At 43.0% G+C, this 24,932-nt stretch overlaps 1 protein-coding gene across 1 annotated transcript in view; it reads right to left on the bottom strand.

The window, feature by feature from the left end:
* PGBD5 (piggyBac transposable element derived 5) overlaps nucleotides 1–24,932 on the bottom strand; it is a 76,746-nt gene that overhangs the window by 26,351 nt on the left and 25,463 nt on the right. Inside the window, exons 2-3 of the mRNA XM_081188244.1 lie at nucleotides 10,524–10,951; nucleotides 2,582–2,716 (exon numbers count right to left, since the gene is read on the bottom strand). Of these exons, the coding sequence (XP_081044370.1) occupies nucleotides 2,582–2,716; nucleotides 10,524–10,951 (563 nt within the window). The remainder of the gene's footprint in view (nucleotides 1–2,581; nucleotides 2,717–10,523; nucleotides 10,952–24,932) is intronic.

The following is a 24,932-nucleotide window of genomic DNA, read 5'->3' as shown; positions in this document are numbered from 1 at the left end:
TATTTAAAAAGAAAAAGATCGTCAATTAAAAGCAGCAGAAGGAAACCATTAAATCACAAAGGCTAAAAGGTAAGGTCTATGTCAGGCAACATAGACAGGTGAGTTTCTACTGAGAGGGAAAGTGGTGCCATCACAGAAAAGGCCCTCTTCTATGGCTGCCATCTACCTCGCCTTAGTATGGCACCCAAAGGAGTGCCTCATCTGTTGGCTTCAGTGCACTGGTGTGTTGATGTGGGAACAGACATTCCTACAGGCACCTGCATCCGAAGCTGTGATCCCCAGGTGCTAAGTAAAATAGCTAGTATGAAGGCTGGGCAAGGGGCAAAGAAGTCCCATTGCATGGGTAGAAGTTTCATGACTGAGACTCATGAGTTGAATTCCACTCATAAACCCCACAGGCTACACCAGTTTTGGCTTTTGTGCAATTTATTGCTTTGCTTTATCTTTTTACTCATCTGAATTTCTTTGAGATGTCTTTACATGTAAGCTATATGGAAACATTATAAAATCAAAACATAAAGTATAATAAATGGCATTTTGGATTCAAGAGCTTTGGGCTTCTACATTTGTAGAAACTGTTTTTGTTAGAAAGATGCTCTCATAAAGATAGCCGCAGAGAGTTTACCATTTCTTCTCACTTAAGTCAATTATCTCCATGTTGGAACCAATCATTTAGACTAAACTAAAGCCTCCTTTTGGTGCATTGAGCAAATTATTGTTTTCCTCCTTCACAGAACAGCAGGCAGTCTCCAAATAAGTGGTTGACTTCCACAGGGCCTTTGTATAAATGTACTGGAAAGGTCGTCAACATAAAGGTGAATGTGGTATTTAAGTCTCTAGTCACTGGGGGGAAAACATCACACCTGTTCTTGCAAGCTGTGATATTGATGGGTTCACACTTTTTGAAATGTTCATTTTCACAACTTCTTGAACTTCTTTCTCACCTGATCCTTTCAAATATGAACAGAGGGCTGTCAAGATGTGCATAGACAAAGGCTCTTGAGATTACTTGGGAGTTATTTGGATGCAAGTCAAACGCAAGTGTCAAGTTCATTATTTTGCTCAAGCTGTTGAGCTTGATCCTGTGACGTGCGGAGTGTCATCCATTCTCATTGACTTTGACAGTTTGAAGATGTATGTTAATGGAGATGGACTGAGGGCAGAAAATAAATTATATTTGGAGCCCAGAGTAGCTGGAATCTCTCCAGCAAGTCTACATTTGTAACAGTTTTCATTTATGATCTATAGACCTTGCTCTTTCTCCTTCTTATCCTTCAGTGCCAAAGTCCATGAAGGCCAAACAAAAAGTCTTATACCGTGGGAACTATCGCCCATGGCTTTTCCCCGTGATGCTCCTGTAAGAGAAGAATCCCGAGGCTGTGATGTAGGAGCTGAAGACACAGCTACTATGCTAATGGGAAGTGCAGCAATGTCAGCATGGGAAGTAACTGGTTATGATGACAAATTTCAGAAATGGGGGTTTCAGAACGATTTCAACTCAGAAATCCATGATCCATCAGAAGCCAAGCACAAGCCCTCTCTGAAATTTGGGGCCAGTCCATAATGGCTTTCCTGCTTGGATAGCAGAGTTGGTTAGAGCATGGTGCTGATAACACTAAGGTTGCAGGTTTGATCCCCATATGGGACAGCTGCATATTCCTGCATTGCAGGGCGTTAGACTGCACGGTCCCTTCCAACTCTACAATTCTATGATTCTATGACCATCATCTAGTGCTCCCTGCCAATTCCCTCCTATGTCCCAAAACATGCAAATGGAAACGTGGGCATCCACTGGTTTCTGTGTTGCTGTGTTTTTCTGGGGAGGAGGGGGGGAGATGTGCAAAGTATTTATTTCATAAAATTGCTTGTTTTTTGTTTTTGTTTTTAAATCGAAGTAGAATACCAAAAAGGGGCAATAGGACTAATTTCTCACAAAAATTGAAAATAATACTTCCTGTCCAGTTTCTCTCAGGTGCTACAAGTGGTTGCAACTTAGTAGTTTTGTTGTTGTTGTTTTTTAATGAAAGCTGGGAATATGAGGATTATGGTTCATCCTGGGATGGAGCAAACCCCCCCCCTTCATTTTGTCTCTCCCCGCCCACACCCTGCAAAAGATACCTAGGATTTGTTGAAGGAAAAACTTTATAGGCCGCATCTTTAAGGGATGGGCACTTAGTCAGAAATTGTATCTCTTGCTGAGGTACCTTGGGCTTGCAGTCTGAATTATTCAATAAAATTAGGAGGCATAGAAAACAACCATCTTCAGACTGGCAGGAACGACAAGATGAACTTCCCCAGGATATTTTTTTTAAAAAAACCTGCCACTTTTTCATATAAACAGTGTTAGCTTGGCCCATGCAGAGGGCACTGGTGGACAAGAAACAGTATTCTTGTTACCAGAGGGCTTTAACATTTAACATAAATCATGCAAACAAAGACTTGGGACTAAGGCCTTTTTCTGTACAGGACAGACAGTGGCTCCCCCTTGTAGCCTCTTGGAAAATGCCTTAAACTACAAACCAAGGCACCTTTCTGTGTAGATGCCTGATTCAGGGTTGAGGACAATTCCACAGGCTCTTACCTGGCAGATAAAACCAGTTGATGAGCACTGCCGTACCCAAAGACTGAATTTCCGCTTTTTCCTCTTGCGTAACTCTCGCTCTGTGCAGGTGGCAATGAAAACCGGATCTTCGTCAATCAGAGGTTCATGAAGTACCTAAAATCACAACGGGGTTCTGTTATTCTATCACTGGGAAGGAAAACAGGGTTTTCAATTTCTCTAAAGCAAGCATGGCAAAGTGGATCAAGTGTCGCATTTCAACCAATCCCCATTCAGCTGTGGAGCTTACCAGGTGACCAGTTGCTATCTCTGAGCCTAATCTACATCGCTGGGTTGTTGTGGAAATAAAATAACAAAGGATTGCCACATTGTAAGCTAAAAAAACCCAGCCAGAAGATATGTCCAGAGGCACAGGAAAACCCTGAAGGCTGTAGTGGACACAGGCGCAAGCTATTGAAAGAGCCAAGAAAGGGGCAAAAATCTTAAGGACTGAAAGTGGAGGAGGTAAAAAATAGAATTAACCTGACACAGCATCACCTGGCGTTCGCCAATATTTCCATTCATTGGAACAAACCAATAAATTGTTGAGTTGCACACATCTTTCCGCTCCCATTATTTGAGGACCCAGGGTGGAGGATATGGAGTTGTATAATGTTGACCTTTCCCCTGATATTCCAGTCACAAACCTGGCTCTGAGCTCCTTGGAAGGGAAAGGAAGACCATGGATGTGATGAAACAAACAAAAATGTTCTCTCCTCAACCCCCAAATCCATAGCAGAGTCAATTGTTGTCCTATGTAACGAAGACGATTGCGAGATAGATGATAGATGGATAGATGATGATAGATGATAGATAGACAGATGATAGATATATAGATAGATAGATGATAGATAAGTGATAGAATGATGAAAACTTCAGATTATCTAGATCCCAATACATTTTGAATTATAATTCATAGGGGGTTATACACAACCCATTCTAGCAGCTGCAACAAAATCATGTTGTTCATGTCTGAACAGTGCACTCTGGCCTAGTTCGGACAAGCTATGGTGTTATCCAACTAAACCGTGTGTGGTTTGTTCCCTTCTGCCACTTATGGTTTATTTGGGGAAAACAAATCACAAGCTTGGATTTAGATGACACAACCCAGATTCTGGCTTCTTTCATACATGCCATGGCAGGATTGCTGTGAGAACTTTTGAGCAGTGTACACCAGTAACTATGGTTTCTGCACCAACTATAGTTTAATGTGAACTTAATCCATGTTTCCAGGGCATACGTTAACCATCTCCCCAAATATGAGGTGGGGTCACCATCTTTGCTCAGCCCTTATTCCTCTGATTATCGCTAGTTGAAACATTTACTTTAGCCCTTGTGAATTTGTAGACTGCAAGCGGAGCAAAGAACAGCTTGCTTATAATGAACTTGTTGTTCCCTCCTGAGAGCTATGCCTTGGTAATTTTAATTCCCTCCAGAATGTTAATCTTTGGCCGAGTTCATGTTGCTTCTTGCCAGCCATGTTCCACTCCTCCGGCTACCCAACAGCATCAAGCCATCAAATGAGATTTTTTTTTAAAAAAAGAAAAGAAAAAGAAAAGGTTGCTCATTCAAAACATAGGTCTGTTTTGGAAAGCATCTTCAACGCATCACGGGGCTCACCTGTGCAATTATCATTAAAACGCGAATAGCAGAGAGAACAGTTTGAAGCCACAAATGAATGCAGATATTTTTAAAAAGCAACATATTTATTATGTTCCATATAACCCAAGGAATTAGGACACACAATGCCACTTCAAACTGGTGACGAGAGGACCCTCACAGTCCACGTGAAAGTTATTTGGAAAACGGGATTAATTCCAGTTGTTCAGCAAAACAATCTATAGATTAAATTGAATATGTTGTGTATTGAGCCCATCCAAGCATGGACATCACTTCGTAGGAACGGATTGCTTTTAGATGCAGATTGTGTATAGATAAATATAATGATACTTGCGAGTGTGTTTATAAAAATTATAACGACTTGCTAATAATTGTACACTTGTTGGAATAACAGCATTAGTTATATACCTATATATCACATTATATTACAGTTTCAAGCACCTTTTTTCTTTTCTTTTTTCTTTTCTTTCACTTCATTTGCCCACTGAAACTTTTCAATAAAATATAAATAAATAAAAACGATTACAGGAGACTTCTCCATTGCTGGCAGTCACTGGGAGAAGAACATGGTGGGCAACAGCAAATTTGGGACGGGGGCAGAATTGTTGTGCTCCTTCAAACTGTCTCTTCCTTGTAATGGTTCGGACTAGATGACTCTTGGTGACCCTTCCAACCCCACAATTCTATGGCATACATGCTGTTCAGAATGCCTGAAGATGACTTTAGGAGAATTCCCAAACTGCACACATTGATCCCTCGGCGGAGTGCAATCCCACCTAGGACCAGCTGAAAAGCAATACCCAGGGTATTTGGATTCCCAGCTTGCAGAACATCTGCCTGGTCTCACTGCAAGGGACATCTATAAGATGTGTAGTGTTTTCTTGAACCACCATGAGGGTATACTCTGAAAGTCGACTGGGTTTTGATCAGGGTTTTGATACCGAGAGTTTAAAATCCAAATATGCCTGCCTTCAAACATATTGGATATTGTTAGGACAAAATTTCTCCCCGCCAGCCTTACATCTACACATCTTCACCTCTGGAGCTGCTGCACGTCTTCATTTATGCAAGCCCTTAATAGCTCAGAAAAGATTCACAGCATCATCTGAAAGCACCATAGCAAAACGTGCAGATTATACTAAAAAAACCCAAGCGGCACAGATGTGTGGAGCTGGGCAAAGTCTTTTTGATATCCTAACGCAGACATGTACAACCGATTGACCGGTAGATCCCCTGTCAATCGTGGGATCCTTATCGATCGCTGGGTTAGAAAAACTTTGAAATGAATGTTTCCACCCCCCTCATTCTGTCCCTCCATCGCATCAAGTGGGCAGAGTTTGGTGTTTTATCATTGCGATGTTGAATACAGCAATTGGCTTAAGCACATGTGCATTTGTTATTGGCGGAGTGTGAGATGAGCGAAATATGTCATTCTCCCTTTAAAAAAGCTCAAAAACTGTGCCCCCCCCAAAGCTCAACAATTTGGGTCAATCCTCAATGACAATGGGTAGATCACTGCCAGTTTTTTTACACTGGGAGTAGATTGCAGTCTCTTGGGAGTTGGATGGGCCTGTCCTAAAGAATATGGATGCTAAGCCAGCAGCTACCCTGAGCCCCTAGCCATTCTCCTCAGTCACTTATCTCCTCAAGTAAGTTTTAATACTAGAATGTGGCACCTTAACTTGACACCACTTTGTACAAGTGGGTTATTGTGTTTAATTTGCCTTGAAGCTATATCCATCCATTCCACTGCTTATCTAAGAGGAGTTAGGACAAGGTGTTGTAGAAAAGGAGATTTAAAGGCAAATACCGTATTTTTTGGTCTATAAGACTCACTTTTTTCCCTCCTAAAAAGTAAGGGGAAACGTGTGTGCGGATGTGGAAATGTGGAGCGAATGCAGCTATCCCAGAAGCCAGAACAGCAAGAGGGATCGCTGTTTTCGCTGCACAGTGATCCCTCTTGCTGTTCTGGCTTCTGGGATTCAGAATATTTTTTTTCTTGTTTTCTCCTCCAAAAACTAGGCACGTCTTATGGTCTGGTGTGTCTTATAGAGCGAAAAATACGATAATTGAAGGTGCTGGTGTTAACCAACAAAACCATACATAGTCTGGGACTCCAGTATCTTTTTCCTTCACCACCTGAACCTTACAAAGGCCTTCCTCAGGGTGGTCACTCCATCAGAGTTACAGAGTGTGACAATGAGGGGGGTGGGGCTTGTCAGTGGTGCCCCCCCAATACAGAATGCTCCCCAGGGAAATTTGCCTGGTGTCTTCTGTGCAATTTTCTCTCAGGGTCAAGTAAATACATTATTCCCTGCCTAGGTTTATAGTAAATTTTAGAAGTTTTATTAGTTTCAGCAGCAGCACAGTTTTAAAGCTTTTAAACATCTTCCTTCTGATGACAATTTTAATATTGTTTATTCAGGTTGTTAAGTTTCATTGGTTTGGAAAGGGAAGTGTCTTCCACACAGCTTGGTATGAGGGAGGGGTGGGTTACTGGTGCCTGCATGCCATTTTATGTCATTTTTAATTAACGTTTTTATTTTTTGTGTTGCAAATTGCCTAGAGACTTTGGAGTAGGCCACACACACACACTCTTTTATAGTGGTGACAATGACAACAACTAAATGGCAACAATTTCTAGACTATAAGTGATCACAAAAGAATCCAACTAATTTCTTTAGTGAAATGCGGGGGGGGGGGGGGAGTGCGGATTGCAAGGTTCAAACTCAAGGGAATCTCAGCCTTTCGATATCCAATAAGAGTCTTTCTTAAATCAGGAGCAAACTGAAGTATCTTCTCTCACCCCCACCTTTGCTATTTTATGTACCACTTTTTGTATATTGTTAACCTTGGCACATTAGAAAATAAATTCAATAACCAAAATGCTGTCAAGGGAAAGAGGTGCCAAACTTAAAGGTCTCTGAATAATTCATTTGAAATCTGTGCTAAACTACCGCAAAAACAGCTATTTCAGCATCTGCCACTCTGAAATCTGCGTTCTTCCATTAGTACTGGAAGAGAGGCAGACCAAAGAGACAAAGACAATTTAATTTGCTTTAGCAAATCTTCAACATAGGGCCAAACACAGGTATATAGGCAGAGCCAGATGTTCAGCGTTATATAAGGCTAATTCCAGCTACATAAGTATTTCAAACAGGAGCAAAGTATTCTTGGCAAAAGGACTTGGAAATGGGGAGATGGATTAGATGGAATTCAGAATTATAGCAGTCAGATATGATTAAGCTTTTAAGCCTTTGACATTCAATGCATTTAAAGGCCAGCTCACATGCATGGACGTCACTTAATGATATCTGCTGGTATCTGAATGCGTGAACTGACACCACTGAAAAACAACCAGCAGATTTGTTGTTGTTGTTTAGTCGTTTAGTCATGTCCGACTCTTCGTGACCCCATGGACCAGAGCATGCCAGGCACTCCTGTCTTCCACTGCCTCCCGCAGCTTGGTCAAACTCATCCTGGTAGCTTCAAGAACACTGTCCAACCATCTCGTCCTCTGTCGTCCCCTTCTCCTTGTGCCCTTCATCTTTCCCAGCATCAGGGTCTTTCCCAGGAAGTCTTCTCTTCTCATGAGGTGGCCAGAGTATTGGAGCCTCAGATTCAGGATCTGTCCTTCTAGTGAGCACTCAGGGCTGATTTCCTTAAGAGTCTCCCTCCAGCACCATAATTCAAAAGCATCAATTCTTCAACAATCAGCCTTCTTTATGGTCCAGCTCTCACTTCCATACATCACTAATGGGAAAACCATAGCTTTAACTATACGGCCCTTTGTTGGCAAGATGATGTCTCTGCTTTTTAAGATGCTGTCTAGGTTTGTCATTGCTTTTCTCCCAAGAAGCAGGCATCTTTTAATTTCGTGACTGCTGTCACCATCTGCAGTGATCATGGAGCCCAAGAAAGTAATATCTCTCACTGCCTCCATTTCTTCCCCTTCTATTTGCCAGGAGGTTTTGGGACCAGTGGCCATGATCTTATTTTTTTTTATGTTGAGCTTCAGACCATATTTTGCACTCTCCTCTTTCACCCTCATTAAGAGGTTCTTTAATTCCTCCTCACTTTCTGCCATCACGGTTGTGTCATCTGCAACAAATTCTCACCGTGAGCAATGGGAACCTGGACAACGTCACGGCTAATTTAATTCCATTGATTTCCAGTTAATCTTAGGGCCAAACCAGATATTATGTTGAAGTAAAAAAGCTGGCCTCTGATCTCAAGTGGAGCAGCGCAGGTTGGGGGAGAAGGGCTTTAAGCCTTTGCCCCGGCCGTGATTGTCACCAGAGCAGGTGTGCATTGGCAGCCAGGTGATAATGAGGCAAGCTGAGACCATTATCTTGGGCTGTGGATGAAGTGGAGCAGTAAACTGACACATCCTGCATCCTCCGAGGCTTGTGCACCCTTGTCATTGCCTGGTTCCATTTATTGACACTGGGTGTCCACAGACATGGCAAGTCTCTCTGCTTCCATCTCCACCTCCTCCCTGCCTCACTCTAGTCCATGTATGGGGAACCAGCAGCCTATGGAATTAATTAGGCCCACCAGGGCTTTTAATTTGGTCCATGAAGCCACCCCCCCCCAGCCATGCCCACCTGTCAGCTGCGGCTGCAAAAAAAGTAAATAGAAGTCTTGGCTGTCCCTTCGCCTGCACAGGTTTAATTTGGCGCTGTTTAAATTTGCACTGCTTTCAACAGACATCGGTTCCACGTGGGAGCAAACAAGTAGATCCACCCCCATGGTCATGGTCAAAGAGTGCAGAATACAATATGCTTCCCAGTGAATGATTGGTAGCACACTCTAAGGCCCCTGATGGCGCCTTTGCAAGCACAACTTGTATTCCTTGCCATTTAAATTTGGCACCAAATGCAAGCCACGCTGCTTCAGTAGGGAGGTGTGCGTGTCAAATCCATCTGCTCTCCACCTGTGGAGGGTTGGCCACAATTGAATCCTCTCCACCAGCCGAAAGTAGTTCCTCACAGCCTCTGAGGAAGGGCCATGGGGAGTTCCTTCCTCAGAATAAGGCATTCTAGGCTCTAAGAGCATTTGCCTTGCTGCTGCAGTTTGTCACCGTGGCTAGAAATGTTGTTTTATTTGGGAAAGAAATGTTAAAGTAACAGCATCTTTAGATTTTTGTGGCGGTGGAGACAGTGGAGAAGACACTTTCCCAGTCTTCTTGTTAGCATATCTCTGGTGGCTAATTCTCACACTCGATGCTGCAGTCTTCAAGTGGGGATAAAACACATTCCACTCTTTAGTCAGCAGAATATTCTCTCACTAACAGCCTTCCAAGAATAATCTTCACTTACAAAGCATGCTATACCTTCATGTTGGAAAGGGTTAACATTTAATGCTGGGTTCCAGTCTTCAATTCAATTAAACAATTAGCCATAAAGAGAAATAGTACAGACACAAGCTGAATTAATTTATCCCTCTGATTCACCACCTTCCAAAATGAAAACCAGTAGCTCCTACTGGCTAATTCTTTTGGTTTGTTGGTGACTGGTTTCATCTTAATTTGATTACAGCTAAGCTAATCAATTTACTGAAAAGAAATATCATATATGAACTTTAAACCTTAGTAGCATGGCTTATTTTGTGATTGAATTAAGTGCCTGCCTTAGCTCAGGATAGATTTGTACATACTTATCTTGATGTACCACAAAACTGTATGACATGCATTCACAAACACACCGCTGCGCATTCATGCTTTGCACTGCTGGGAGTGCGTGCTAAATGTGCACTTGAAAAATTTCTTTTTTAAATTTATTAAATTTATTAAATTTCTATACTGCCCCTCATCTGAGGATCATAGGGCAGTTTACAATGTAAAAACATGAAAAGTATAACATAGTAAAAGTAGTAATCTCAGCGCCCTTTTACATGATCCACTTTTATTTTGTATTATGAGATCATATTACGTTAATCAGCTGTTTACAGTGGTACCTCAGTTTTCAAGCATTGGAATCCGAAAGTTTTAGTTTTCGAACGCTGAAAACCCAGAAGTAATTGCTTCCGTTTTCAAACGCGCCTCGGAAGTCAAACGGCTTCCGCTGCATTCCCCCCCCCCCCAATTTTCTCAGTGGAAATTGCAGGCGGCCTTTGTGCCTTGGTTTTTGAACATTTCGGAAGCCAACCAGTCTTCCGAAATGGATTACGTTCGAAAACTGAGGTACCACAGTATCAGGAAAGTTGGATACATTTATGTTCTGCAGCTTTGGTATAAAAGAGCCTCTGACGTACCAGCACGGAGTAACCAAAGATCTCCCACAGCCAAGGAACCATATCTCACCTGGGTTTGGGAAGGCTTAAAGGCAGAGTCAAAGCTGTGTTGCAGGGAGTCCAGAAAGGGCTGGATTTTGTAGAGGCCGTGCGTAGTCTGACTGGAACGGAAGGCCACAATATGGAAGTACTTGAGGATCTTCTCAAATCTCGGCTGAGTCATGATCAGTGCTATGCTCTTGTTGCTATAGAAACCACTACTCCAGATGCTGAGTACGGACTCGCAGTGGTGAGTGCTGGTGGATATCATGTACGCGAGGAAAGCCTTGATTTCTGTCAGAGTGACGTCTACCCAGGCATCATCACTCCCAAACCGCTCCTGGTACTTCTTGGCATACATATTGGTTTGCACGACCACGTTCTTCAGCAAGTTGTCAGGGACAAAGAGTTGGAAGAAGTCCATGGCACTGGCAGTTGGTGCCATTTTGCGAGTGGGGCCTAGAAAACACAAAAAGAAACATGTTGTGCTCATTTCCTGAGTAAGGGAACTGAGAATTAGCAGTTAGGCCATCTGGCCCATGGACACTCAAATTCAGAGCTGTTTTCTTACAAGACATATCGTAATCTGTAGTCAGAGCAACATTAAAGGTAAAGGTAAAGGGACCCCTGACCATTAGGTCCAGGCGCGGACGACTCTGGGGTTGCGGCGCTCATCTCGCTTTATTGGCCAAGGGAGCCAGCGTACAGCTTCCGGGTCATGTGGCCAGCATGACTAAGCCGCTTCTGGCGAACCAGAGCAGCACATGGAAATGCCGTTTACCTTCCCGCCAGAGTGGTACCTATTGCATTTCGTGCTTTGTGCTAGGTTGGCAGGAGCAGGGACCAAGCAATGGGAGCTCACCCCGTCGCAGTGATTCAAACTGCCAACCTTCTGATCGGCAAGCCCTAGGCTCAGTGCTTTAACCCACAGCGCCACCTGCATCCCATTTAATAGGGTACAACATTGTACCCTATTAAAAAGAAGAAAAATAAATAATTAGGTATCTGGGCAATCCAACTTTGGTGCCACAAAAAGCTGGATTTTGTAGTATAAAAGATGCAGATTCAGCATGTTAACATAGCAGACAATCTTATTTTGTCTAATTTAGTCACATTTTTTTTTGTTCTGCATCATCTTTTCTGAACATATATGTAAGAGCATAAGAGGAGCACTGCTGGATCAAACCAAAGGTCCACCTAGTCCAGGTCTATCTAATCTAATTCTCACAGTGGCCAGTCTATGCGAAGCCTACAAGCAGGACGTAAGCATGATAGCACCCCCCTGATCATGAACTTTACTATTCAATGCCATTCTGCCTCCTATACTGGAGGAAATATATAGCTAACATATATATTGGCTTCTCTTCCATTTCTGGCTTTGCTAGATATTGAAGGGGGAAGAAACTCCACCCTCAACTGCTAAAATATGCAGCATGATCACTATTCCTGTTTATTTATTTTATGCATTTATATACCACCGTTCAACCAGATGGTTTGTAGGGTTGTCTACAGCAGAACAACTACAAAAAATTCTGAATCAAAATCAAGAAGAAGAAAAAGCATCCCAATAAAAACAATTCTACAGCATGTAGTCACAAGTGAGTCTCACTAAGCTCAAAAAGCAGAATCAGCCTCATATAACCAGCAGGCCTAGTTAATAGATGAAGGGGTTAAGAACATTGAGTAAGTTGGTTTCCTAGACTTAGCTAAAAGGAGGCATTTTTAAGCCTATATTTCCACACTTTACTTTCCTGCATGTTTTGTGATTTTAAATCTCTGCTGGGGTTTTCTCACCAAGAGAGAATTTGCCCCCAAACCTGGATCTAGGCATCCAGGGAATTCTCCTTTTATCCTTTACTAAATTGTTAAATAACCCACAAAAGTGAGTTGGTTTAGGAATGGAGACATTTTCGAGTGCCCCTTTGACTTCTGATATTTCAGTGGACATTGCTCATCTACTTTCAACGCTGCCTTTCCAGACATAAGAACTAAAAACTTGGTTTGAAGGGCTGTCAGAGGACAACCCTTTATTTGAAGGGTTTCTCTCTTTGGTCTAAGTCCAGTTTAAAGATAAACAATGACAAGAAGGGGGAAACCACTGACAGTTAGCATGTGGGGAGCAAACTGAGCCAGTGCATGGGTCACTTGGTTACATAGTACAGTATAGTTGTATATATACAGATATATTGTCAACCTTTTTTAAAAAAATGACAGAATGGATTGTGGAAACTATCAAGGCATCTTTTTATTAGCTGCGGCCAGCAAACTTCTTGCAAGGATCTTAACAAACTATATTCAAGGCTACCCTTCCTGAATCTCAAAATGGTTTTTGACCTTCTAGGGGGACAATGGACATGATTTTCACTGCTCGACAGCTTCAAGAAAAATGTAGAGACCAAAACCAACCCCTGTATATGGCATTTATTGACCTGACCAAGGCCTTCAACACTGTAAATCATAATGCCCTGTGGACTGTCCTTCTCCTCAAAGTCTGGCCCTTTCAGAGTACAGTAAGTCCCCTGCCCCTCCAGAGAGACCCCACATCTCCTTTCCAGGCTCACATCATCCCTACATTCTCTTCACTCTTTCTCTCTGTGTAGTGATCTATATTATTCTCTATGGTTGTCTTTCTCTTCATTTCCTGTCGCTCCTCACCCCAGCCAGTTGTTGAAGAGTTTAAGAAATGGCCCACAGGGTCTGCAGAGCTGGACCATTCCTCAGACCATGCAAAGTTAGGCCATATCTAAGGGCTGAACTTGATTCACATAACAGTTGAGTGTAAACACCAGCATTTCCTCTTCCAGACTTGGGTCACCAGGGCAAATCATCTGAAAACTCTGTCATGGTCTTGGATAGATGTTTATACCATATTTGCCCAGCAATTCAGGGTGTTATCACCCACACATCCATCAGCATTAGGAATACAGATATTTGCCCAGCAATTCAGGGTGTTATCACCCACACATCCATCAGCATTAGGAATACAGAAAAAGGTTTTTTTTAAAAAAAGGGTAAAGGACCTCTGGATGGTTAAGTCCAGTCAAAGGTGACTATGGGGTTGCGGCGCTCATCTTGCTTTCAAGTCAAGGAAGCTGGCGTTTGTCCACAGACACCTTTCCAGGTCATGTGGCCAGCATGACTAAACCGCTTCTGGTGCAACGGGACACCGTGACGGAAATCAGAGCACATGGAAACATCGTTTACTTTCCCGCTACAGTAGTACCTATTTATCTACTTGCACTGGCGTACTTTAGAATTGCTAGGTTGGCAGGAGCTGGGACCGAGCAATGGGAGCTCACCCCGTCACGGGGATTTGAACCGCCAACCTTATGATTGGCAAGCTCAAGAGGCTCAGTGGTATAGACCACAGCACCACCCACGCCCCTATTAGGAATACAGCAGTGATACAGGGAGATGGTATCTGGCCCTTCGGCATTTATCATTTTGGGTTGCATTTATATGTAAAATCAATTTACTTTGCTTCAAATATACAGATAATGAAGTTTCCCAAAACAGCAAATTTCCATTCATAATGCACAGCAGGCCAAAGAAATAAAATAAATAAAAAGTACATGCTAGAAGTTTCAGAAAACCAGGTTGGTATAGAATATTCCATTATTATGATTTTTCGCACAATTATATTTTCAGCAGCTAGCACTCTTTAAAGTGCAATTTTTCTGAGACGTGATTATGTTAAAGTGGTACTCATTTATTCAACAGACGTATTTCCTGAGTGCAGTTATTTCTATATATCTGCATTAATGCTCAAAAATATTTTTCCTCCTTATGTAATATAAGGGCATGATCCACCCCAGCACAGGTAAAGCTTAACCCATTGTGGGCAATCAACACAGGCCTTATCTCTTCCCCCTTCTTCAGTCTTGAACAGTAAGAAGCAGCAAGAAACCCACCAGCCATGGAACCATGGCCTGCAGGCAATTATTCTACAAGCAACTTGTTTGGCTGGGGCTCTGGCAATACAAAAGGTGTGCCTGAGTTCTGGCCAGTGCGCTACAGCTTGTGTGTCTCCATATATGTCTTTTCATGCACTCCAAATATTTTGGACAACAACTTCCACCAGGCCCAGGCAGTATGATCAGAGATGATCAGGCTGGGGAAGACTGTAAAATTGTATTCTGTTGCTTCATATATTGCTGAACCTGTTCAGGTTAATGTGTGTGTGTGGGGGGGGGGTATTTTGAACTTGCAAATGAAGCAATGCTTCTTTTCATGCTATCCGACAGATGTTTGAGTCCTCTCCAGCTCTCCTCCATGCAAAATCCACCCAGCTGTGGTCAGCATTAAGTCACTTGCTATTGAAGTCTCTGGTGATTTAAATTCTGGAATAGACATGGCAGGAGTCTGGTATGCCTGTACTCGGCACACTGTGTTCCGGCTCTGATAAGCACGACTGCTTACTGCAGGAGACTCGCTGAATCCAGCATCCAGAAGCAGAGAACACGAGAGGAAACCACACATCCAATCTGCCAAACAGCATTACGGTTAAAATAAAGAAGTCAGTGCGTCATAGGGAGCTTAGAAGGATGCACATTCACAAATCATCAGAGTCAATCAAATGCTGCAACAACTTTGTCCTGCAAATTAAGGTCCTGCAAGTAGTTAGTTATTTTGCGCTATTATATTGCTTTGGCCAATCACTATTTGCTTAAAAACAAGACCGAAAGCAAAGAACTTTTGCTTAGCCTCCAGGTTCTCATTGGATTTTAAGAGTACCACAGATTCTCAGATTTTTAAATACATATGTTTTTTGCAATGATGAGCTTGGAAATAGGATGGAAATGCACCAAATCACATTTCTCAGATCAGAAGGGAACAATTTCAGAATAAAAAGAAATGCTGGTGAAGAGTGTCAAACTTTCCATTTACTGGGCTTACTCCAAAGAAAGACAGAGTCATGTCACAGCTTCCATAAAAGAATAATAAGGTGGGCATGCTAAAAAAAATCCCAATGATTTCAGTAGCATTTAGACACACCATAGTATTTCTAGAGTGTGCCGAGATACACAATATTGTAAAAGGCCAATAATAAAGAAAACATTTTTATTTTCATCTCTGGCAAGACCCAAACCACCCCTTATTTGAATATTCCCATTTGACTATTTCCCATTTCTATTTCTAGGAGGCCACTGTGAAAACAAGATGCTGGACTTGGCCTGAAGCAGCAGCCTCTTATGCTCTTATTTTGGAAACACGGCACAAATTTCCTTCTTCAAAAGCAATCTAAGTAAGGCTTCTGGCTACAGGGCAACCCAGTTTGATCTGGGGGTGCTTAGGCAGATTGACCACAAGCAGTACTGATGCAGATGGACTCTGAAGAAGATAAACTGTATTTCTGAGATGCGTTTGGTTTTAACAAAAGAGGTGTTCACACATTACATTCAGTGAGTGTATATACTCTGTGGACCTGTGTGTACATAATAGAAGAGCTGTGCAAATCCAGTGTACACTTTCTCACACAAATACTTGCACATGTGTCAAAAGAAGTCAGCTTGCCCCTGTGTTCAGTGCAACATGTGACTAAGCCTAAACTCAGGTACACTGGAGAATTCCTATTCCCTCTTGTCTTTCAGCTGTGCCTAGTTCCTTCTATTTTTGCTTCTCTATGTCTGCTCATGTTCTTGAAGCTGACAAGTGATGGTGGGAAAGAATGTGGCAGGATCACATACTCACACATTACTGCCCCCTAATCCCTACTGTGATCTCTTGTCAAACAGGTTTTTTCAAACACGGCAAAAACCTGTTTGCCAGAAGTGAGTATCTATATCACATGCTGTGATGTCTTTCTCTCACTCCACCTTCAACCATCTGGAAAAGCTATCATCTGTCCTGCTACCTGAAATTGACAGAGCTAGACGTTTCATTCACAATTATGGGTTTATACCTTGCTGAAGACCATTGTATGCAGGTAAGAAAATAGTGCTTCAAGTCCACACATTAATTTTCCAGCAGGGCTCTATGATACATGATGAATCACATTTCAACCAGTCACAATTGCTCATAGGTGGTGCAAGGGATGCTAAAAGACCTTCGTAGCATCAGCTGTGAAAATATGCTTAGCTAAAGCTAAATCTGTTGCATGGTGACTGGGAGTTTATGGGTAAAATGCAAGTGACATCCTGTCCCTTTGTGCCATAAAATAAAGAAATAAAACCCAGCCTATATTTCTAAGAAATGTTTTCTGTTAGACCATACTCAAATCCCTTTGTCCAATACGAACTGGGCGGGAGTGGAAGGCTACAAGCCATAGAGAATTTCCTGGCAAACGCCTATAGTTTTATTTTCTCCATTTAAAAGCCTCACAGTGATTTGATGGTCCACCAGATGGTTCCCTTCAGTAACAGTCCCAACAGCTAGCAATTAAAAGCATCCCACAATACATTTCCTTGAACTTTGGGGCGGCTTAATACAACAGAGAAGCTACAGAAGCGATTGGTTAATGTGTTTACAGCAGCTGGAAATAATATTAGAAGCTATGCAAGATCCTAAGCAGCAAGTGAATGGGCAGTACAGTGCAAGGTGGACCAAAACAATGTTCCTTTAATTGGGATTTCCCTGTGGATCTACTATGTAGCATAGTAGAAAATACGTGGTAGAATATAGTTTAATCCTCATAGATTCTTAAGGTGTAAGTGGTATTTTTCTAATGGGTGCATTCTCAGCAGAGAATCAGAGACACCCAAGCGGAAGAACACGGCTCAATAGCTGCAATTCACCTGCAGTCTAGCATGAATTCATAGTCCCTGAGGTAAAGGCTTCGGCAGGGGAAAGGAAAGAGCAATAAAAACTGCCACTCTAGTCTACATTTCTATTTATGCAGTCGCTGTCAGATGCCCCTAGCTTAGAACAGCTGGCAATTTGGAAGGACCCCAAATGTTTGCATTGGTCTTCAACCAGTGTGTTGCCTCAGCAGTATGGATGTGTAATTACACAGCTGTTATATCAACCATCTTTTGGAGAAAGGAGAAGGAATAGGCAGCAGAAAGAATGGCACAGGAAGCTGACTGATACTGAGTCAGCCCTTTGAGTCATCTGGTTTAGAAATGTGACTATGCCAGCTGCTGCAGATGTTTCAACTACAACTCCCATCTGCCCCAGCCGGCACAGTTGGGTAGGGGTGATGGGAACTGTCCAAAACATCTTGAGAGTTTCAGACTGGCAAATGCAGGTCTACAGTGGCTTTCTTGGGTTTCAGATAAGAGCCTTTTTCCAGCTGTATCTGGAAAATGTTGGAGAGATGACAAAGGGGGGAGGGGCAAAAATGAGAAAGTTAATAAGAAAGAGAAGTTTAGAGCTAGAAAAATATAGGAAGGAAAACAACATTGAAGTTACAACAACAATAATAATCCCATGTTGCTGCTTGTATTTAAATGGAGCCTTCATTTAGGAAGTTTAATGACCATTAACTAAATATTTTTGTAAAACAGTGTGTGTCTGATTACCAATACACATGGACAATCTAGCACAATACAAATCGCAAACTGCCAAAGTACATAAAACAATTGAATTCATCACAAAAATATGCTGAAAAATGTCAAAGCACCGCTGCAAACAGTCATGCCACAGTTTAAAAAAATGTTCTCATGCTACTGTTGAGGATCTAATGATTCGACAGTATGTACCTGCTACAGGTTTGCAAACAGAAGACACAGCACTTCCAATTTCCTCATGTACATTCCACCGAAAAGAACGTTCAGAGAATATCTCTGTGAATTGGTTCTATTTTGCCAACGAACATCAAACCAGATCATATCTTTTACAGTGCTGGCAGTAAAGCGATCCACACATGGCACCTCGGGGACTATCCATTAATGAATATTTACAGTCATCTTCCACAGGCGAAGTCTGATTGCAAAAATGCATGCTCAGAATCTGATACCTGGCACAGTATCATGACCTGCAGTTGTCTTCCACAGGCTAAACATTTCAATTCTTATCTCCCTGATGTCATAAAAACAGCACTGCAGACCGAGATATGAGAACATATACAGGATAAGTCCGCTTCTTCACTAAGCTCATCTTTTCCTTATATGCAGGCATGCTCTTATTATATATATATTTATGGATTTAAACACGAAACTGAATTTCACTATATTTCCTCATTTATAGCCTTGTGATAAACTTAAGATTTCATGCTGTGACCAGTGAATTGAGGTGGGATGTGTGAAAGGCACACAGTTAAGCGCATTTCAGGCATTAATTATATGTGCAGCTGGCTTCTGTTGCAAGTTCTGCCAATCAGTATTATCGACACCCAAACAGCCACTAAGCTGCCCACATTTTGTGCTGGTGCATTATGGATAGCAGTGTAAAGCTGGAGACAGCATAGCATTGCTCAAAACAAAAAAACATAAAGTTCCACAACTTGCACAATTATCTGGTTGAGATAATTGGGAAATGGAGGGGGGTATCTTCATCAGATTTTAGTCTCAACTTTTTGCCACTGTGTTTTCTGCTTATCATTCCCTCTATTTCTGACATTCATGTATGAGTGCCATTCCTTATGGAATCATGATGACATCGCAATCTAGAGGTGATATCAGAAGGCTTGGCGAACATGAAGATTTTTAAAAAATACAGCAAACCTTAAAAGCCTAAGAGCCGCCACCCCCATGCCGGCAAAAAACCCAACAGCCTAGTAAGGTGTGTGACCACAGAAAGCTGACTGTTAGATGGAAGGAAGATTGGGGGTGAGGAATGGCCTATCCTGGAGTAGGGCAAATTTGATTTGACTGTAACTGTGTTCCTCTTGAAATTCAACATTTAAAATAAAGCCTCAAAATATGTGTCAGAGGACCACAACAAACCACAACATATTCAACTCAAATAATTTATTTATCAGGCCCATAAGTCATAACAACAAAGATAAATCATAAACATTCAAATGACTTCTACAATTCAATAAATCCCAATACCATTAAAACAATCAATTACATGTTCTGTTTTGACTGGCTGCCCTTTAGTTTAAGTGAGTGATTAATAATCCCTTCCTAAAAGGTAAAAGTAGAATGTCCAGATATTTATTCAAAACGCTTATGACATTTGGACAGGACTACTATCTCATTAGAGTAGCAATAACCTTTACATATGTCTCTTTACACTGATGTGAACTAGGGATGGAAGGATCTGTCAATTTTGGTTCTCTGTTTCTCATTTTTTCCTATTTGAAATTCAGTTCTTGATATTTTACAGCCATTTGTGATTTTTTTTTTAAAAAAGAATCTTCAAAAGAATTCATCAGTGTTTTAGTTCAAAGTTCTCCTAATAAACATATGCTTTGACTAATGTATACTTGTTTGTAAACCATTTCCCCAATACAAAGCATTTTTGTAAGTTATTTTCACTAATATTTTCATTTTTATGCACACTTTCCCCCAATGTATGCATTTTAGCAAACACTGATTGGAGAACTGTATCAGAATATTCAGATAAGTGCGAATTTAGAAAGTTGTGCTTGGGTTCGCATATTGCTCTGGAAAGTGCAAAATTGATAGATTTGGCCTTAAATGCATATGAAATCAATTTTCTCCTCCAGCCCTAGTGCAAACTGGAAATCATATACCATAGTAAAACAAGAAAAGGGCTTTGCACACAGTCAAGGTACAGAGCAGGAGATAATATGAATCAATGGGTTAACATTTCCTGTTGCTATTAAGTCAGAGACATTTGCAGGTATAACATATTATTTCCCACAATGACTTTTTAAAAAGAATCTGCTCCTTCAGCCATTGCCAGACATTGTTATACAAAGAAACAGTAGCAGCAGTACTAAGGGTCAAGATGCTGAAATAAAAGCAATTCATGAAATTGAAGTTATCAGCTGACTGACTTGCATAACACCACTGAAAGCACTAAGGTTAATGCGTACTTTGTATGCAAAGCATAGGGCAGAGGAAAATGGGCTTTGTTAGTGAATCTCAAGAGAGACCTGTGTGAGGGGCTTTGTTCAACAACTGATTGTTAATTCATGCAAAGGGGTTTTAATTTTAAAAAAAGAAAAAGCATTGGGAGAGAGGAGATCCAGATAGTCAGAAGCACATTAACTGCAAGCCAACGTTCCCGACTGTCTAAGAAAACAGAAGGAGCAACGCAAACTCTTTAACAAAACCTCCACAGAGATCTAACACATTTCACGCCTGTGTGACTTGTGTCTTCATCAGAGAAATGCTACAGCAAGAAATGTTTCTTTCTGCTCTCACAACTTCCTGATTGCTTAGGGTTGGAGCCAATGTTTGTCAATTGCTCCGTGCTGAACAGCTCTAGACAAACAGCCAAGTGGAGGAAGGAACGACTAACCAAAACAGAGGACACAAGTGCTGTTCCATCATATTTCCATCCTGCCCCTTCTCAAAGGAACTCGGAACAGGAGAAGGAAACACCCCAAAACACATTTGCGTGTCTTGGCACATTTCCTGCTTGGCAGGGGGTTGGACTCGATGGCCCTTGTGGTCTATTCCAACTCTATGATTCTATGATTTGATTCTATGTGTCGAGACCCCGCAGCCACCCCCTCATTGGAAATAACTCACACAAGGACACAGATATTAGGTTTATGTTATTGGGCAAATTTTGGCCACAACTTTATTGAAATTACAGAATGTGAGCGGTGTTGGCTTAGGCATTGATTGGACCTGACTATATCTGACTCCTGCCCATTGTGCAGGAAGTCCAGTAAGGGTAAGCCACCGGTAGGGGGAGCCCTGTCGATGCGAACCAACTCAAGCTCCCCCTGATGTTCCCGTCGGGGTAGTGTCAAGGCCCTAGCCCCCAGCTGGGCTTCAGACTAGATCAATACCCCCGGATTCCTTAAACAGAATACCCTTAAGCATGGAGGGGCAGGTGGTGGCCACACCTTCCCTCCCCCCCACAAGGTCAAACAATGCCTAACCACAACCCTAACAAGGTTGAGATGAGGAAGTCCTCTGGCTCGCTCCTCAGTTTAAACGGCCCTGGCCACGCCACCCCCAGCCAGCGGACTAGCTGGCCAGGCTCTGATGCTGCCGGAATCCCCCAGGCAACAGGGAACAAAGTCCCCCGCCCCTGGTGAGGAGTGGGTGGCCATGCGGTCCACCACAACTCCTCCCCACTGGGAAGTGGAGCGGATTTATGTGTGTGCTCTCCCCACCCCTCTCACACGATACACCACTTCCCTGAATGGTGAGAAGGTCCTGGGGCACAGCACTTACCTAGCTGAGGCTACCTGTGCCCTGGAGGAAGTAAATGTGGTGCCCTCTGAGTGTTGTTGGACTTGCTTCCATCAATTCAGCCAGCATTGCCAATGGACGCAGATGATGGGAGTTGGAATCCAGCAACATCCATAGGGCACCCCATAGGCTCTCTCTGCCCCACTGCCCAACCTTCCCCAACCTGATGCTTTCCTCCAGATGTGCCATGGGTCTCGTAGTGCCAGTTAGGATGTGGTGGGAAAGGCAGGATCTGTCTGAGGGGAGGAGGTTGAGGGTGGGAAAGTTCAGGCAGAAATGGAGAAGAAGGTCTCAAACTGCTGCTGCCCAACACTTCAGTAAGGGAAAAGGACTTAGCTGAGTCAGTTCTGACTCTGCCTCCTGAAAGAGAAGTTCCCAGAGTAGTGGAAGAGTGACAGGTTAATAAAGCAGATCTGGCTGAGTTAGAGGCAAAGGGAGAGGCAGAGGACTGGACTCTGGTCTCATCACTAAAGATGCGCCGTTGCACCATTGCAAACAGACTCAGCAAACCCCCATGGTAAGCACGGCATTTCCACTTGGGACAAGACTGTGAACCGTTGTAATAATAATAAAATAATAATAATAATAATATTTATACCCTGCCCATCTGGCTGAAAGTATGAGTTAGCAATTATGGGATTATTTGCCTGTGGGATATTTTGAAGGAGTGCTCCAATATCATAACTGTACTGGCCAGAAGGGGTAAAATGGGAACCAGGGACTAGACGGGGGAGGGGGCAGTTTTAGCTGAGAATTCTTGACTCAGGTTGAAAAATGTCCCCCCACATACACACACTTGAGAAGCTGTTATATATAGATAGCTAAACAGATTTTTGTTAAAAAGCATTTAGGGCAATGCACAGATGTTTGAAAAGCTGGATTTTGGGGAAGAAGCATTTAGGCATCTGCAAAAAAGGGGAGGAGGGAGGCGGCAGCAGCAAACTCCAGCAACTAACAACCTGATGGAGTCAGAATAGACTCCAGAAATAGCATTAAGAGTCCCTCCACGACAGAACACCGCCTCTGCGAACTGCTCTCCAACAACTGCATAATGGAGTAGCACCTATTAAGGAGTCAGTGTTAAGGACTCAATCCTGCAGTGGAGGAATGAAGGAGGATGAGGACAGACCTGGAGACTAGTCCATTTGTGAGAACAAATGGTAGGAAAATGTTCCTATACTGTGCCGGCAGGCAGGATCAAGCATTGGGGGTCAGCATTCTTGGGCACCCCACATAAGGAAGAGACCTACTGCTGATTAATCAGACTTCCTGGTCTTGCTTCTCCTCCTCACGGGCCTTGAAACGAGAATGCATGGGGGATGGATGGAAACATTTTGTTTGGAGATTTTTCCATATTATTTTCCCTATCTGTTTCCAAAAAACTTGGGTGGGGGGAAGTGGGGAGGGGAATCCAATTTTTCGTCTCTACACTGGCCTGCTCTCTCCCTCTGAGCATGGAGGAAAGCATAAGCAAACACTAGGTGCAAATAGAAGGAGCAGAAGTTGCCATTGCCTACTTGCTTACCTCCCCTTTTCCTCTAGATCAGTAATCTTCAGCCTTGTCTGATCCAGAACACACCAATAACCAGTAGAGGGCTGCTGCCTCTAGAGACTGCTAGGGTGGGAGTCAGGGAGGCCAACAGTAGGTGGCGCCAAACTCAACTCACCAACTGAAAACCAATGCTGTAAGTGACAGGGGAGATCAAACGCCCAGTGGAGGAGGAGCCAAAAATAGGAAGAGAACTAATTCAGGTTTTGTCCCCCTAATCCTCCCTACTGAAGTCTGTCAGGGCAACACAGAGACTAAGGATTCCCTTTTAAAATGGTTTTTTTTGGGGGGGGTGTTATTTGGTTGTTTCTTTTTTATTTTGCTTATGTATTCTGCATTTTTATACTGTAATTTTAGCCTGTGAACCATTCTGAGACCTGCAGGTATAGGGTATTATGTAAATTTAATAAATAATAATAATAATAATAATGAGGAGGAGGAGGAGGAAGAGGCTGACAGCCAGTGCCATCCCCCAGATAGGCAGGTAGGGGCTGCCTGAAGATAGACTGAGGTTGATGAAGCAGTGCCCCACTTAACCTAATGGACTAGCCTCCTCTACTTTTAACCCAAACATTCATTTGGGATAGGGTTGCCATATTCCGGGGATCAAAAACCCAGACACCCCACCATCTGGACACACACACCCCACCATTCTTCATCTCCCTCACTCGCCCCCTATCTGCCACTAACCCCTTCCTCGCCCATATGCTCCCCTCTTCTTCCCCTCCCTCTCTTACCTTTGCTGTCTTTGGCCTCCTGCTCACAATGGGAAGGTCACGCAAGGCCTGGCGACCAGCATGGGGTGACCAGACACAAGGTCTGGTAGCAGCCAGGAACAACACCAGGCCTAGTGCGACCCCCAGCAGGCCACTCCAGGCCACCTGATGAGCACTATCTGTTCCGAGGCACAACGCCTTCTGAGCATGCAGGTCCCCCCCCACAAAAATAACCCCCCAAATCCGGACATTTAATCCAAAATGCAAACATCCGCCTGGATGGGGGTGCTGGCCCCCCAAAAGAGGACATGTCTGAGAAACCCCAGACATATGGCAGCCCTAATTTGGGAATCCTTTTCTTCTTCGTCGTCTTCTTTTTACCATATAGTGCTGCTGTTGAAACACACCTTTCATCAGGCCATGACCTGGTGGTGAGCTGGTGACCAACCAGCTGAAGACCAATGCTCTAGGTGGTAAGGTAAAAGGTAAAGGACCCCTAGATGGTTAAGTCCAGTCAAAATCGATTATGGGGTTGCAGCGCTCATCTCACTTTCAGGCCGAGGGAGCCGGTGTTTGTCTGCAGACAGCTTTCGGGGTCATGTGACCAGCATGACTAAACCGCTTCTGGCGCAACAGGAGATCAAGCACAAGGGATGAGGGGGCAACCCATTCTAGGTATCCTGCCTGACCCACCCCATCTCCCAAACCTGGAGCTGACACTGTGTGCAGGTGAAGGTCTTTCCTTTCAAGTGACACAGAAGGATGCTGAACCAAAATTGTCTTCCTTCCATCTCTGATGCTGTCATCACGCAGCGATCCCAAGGGTACGAAAGTGAATCTCATCATAGCATAGAAGTTAAAATGCAAAACATGCCAAGTGTATAATGAGCTTCTGATTGATGCAATGCCACTTAAAAATGGCACCATTAAAATTATAATAAGCTGCACACCTC

Source organism: Podarcis bocagei, assembly GCF_964188305.1.
Source record: "Podarcis bocagei genome assembly, chromosome: 3".
Taxonomy (NCBI): domain Eukaryota; kingdom Metazoa; phylum Chordata; class Lepidosauria; order Squamata; family Lacertidae; genus Podarcis; species Podarcis bocagei.
The sequence above is the reverse complement of the archived record's forward strand: the minus strand, read 5'-3'. Positions and strand labels throughout refer to the sequence as shown.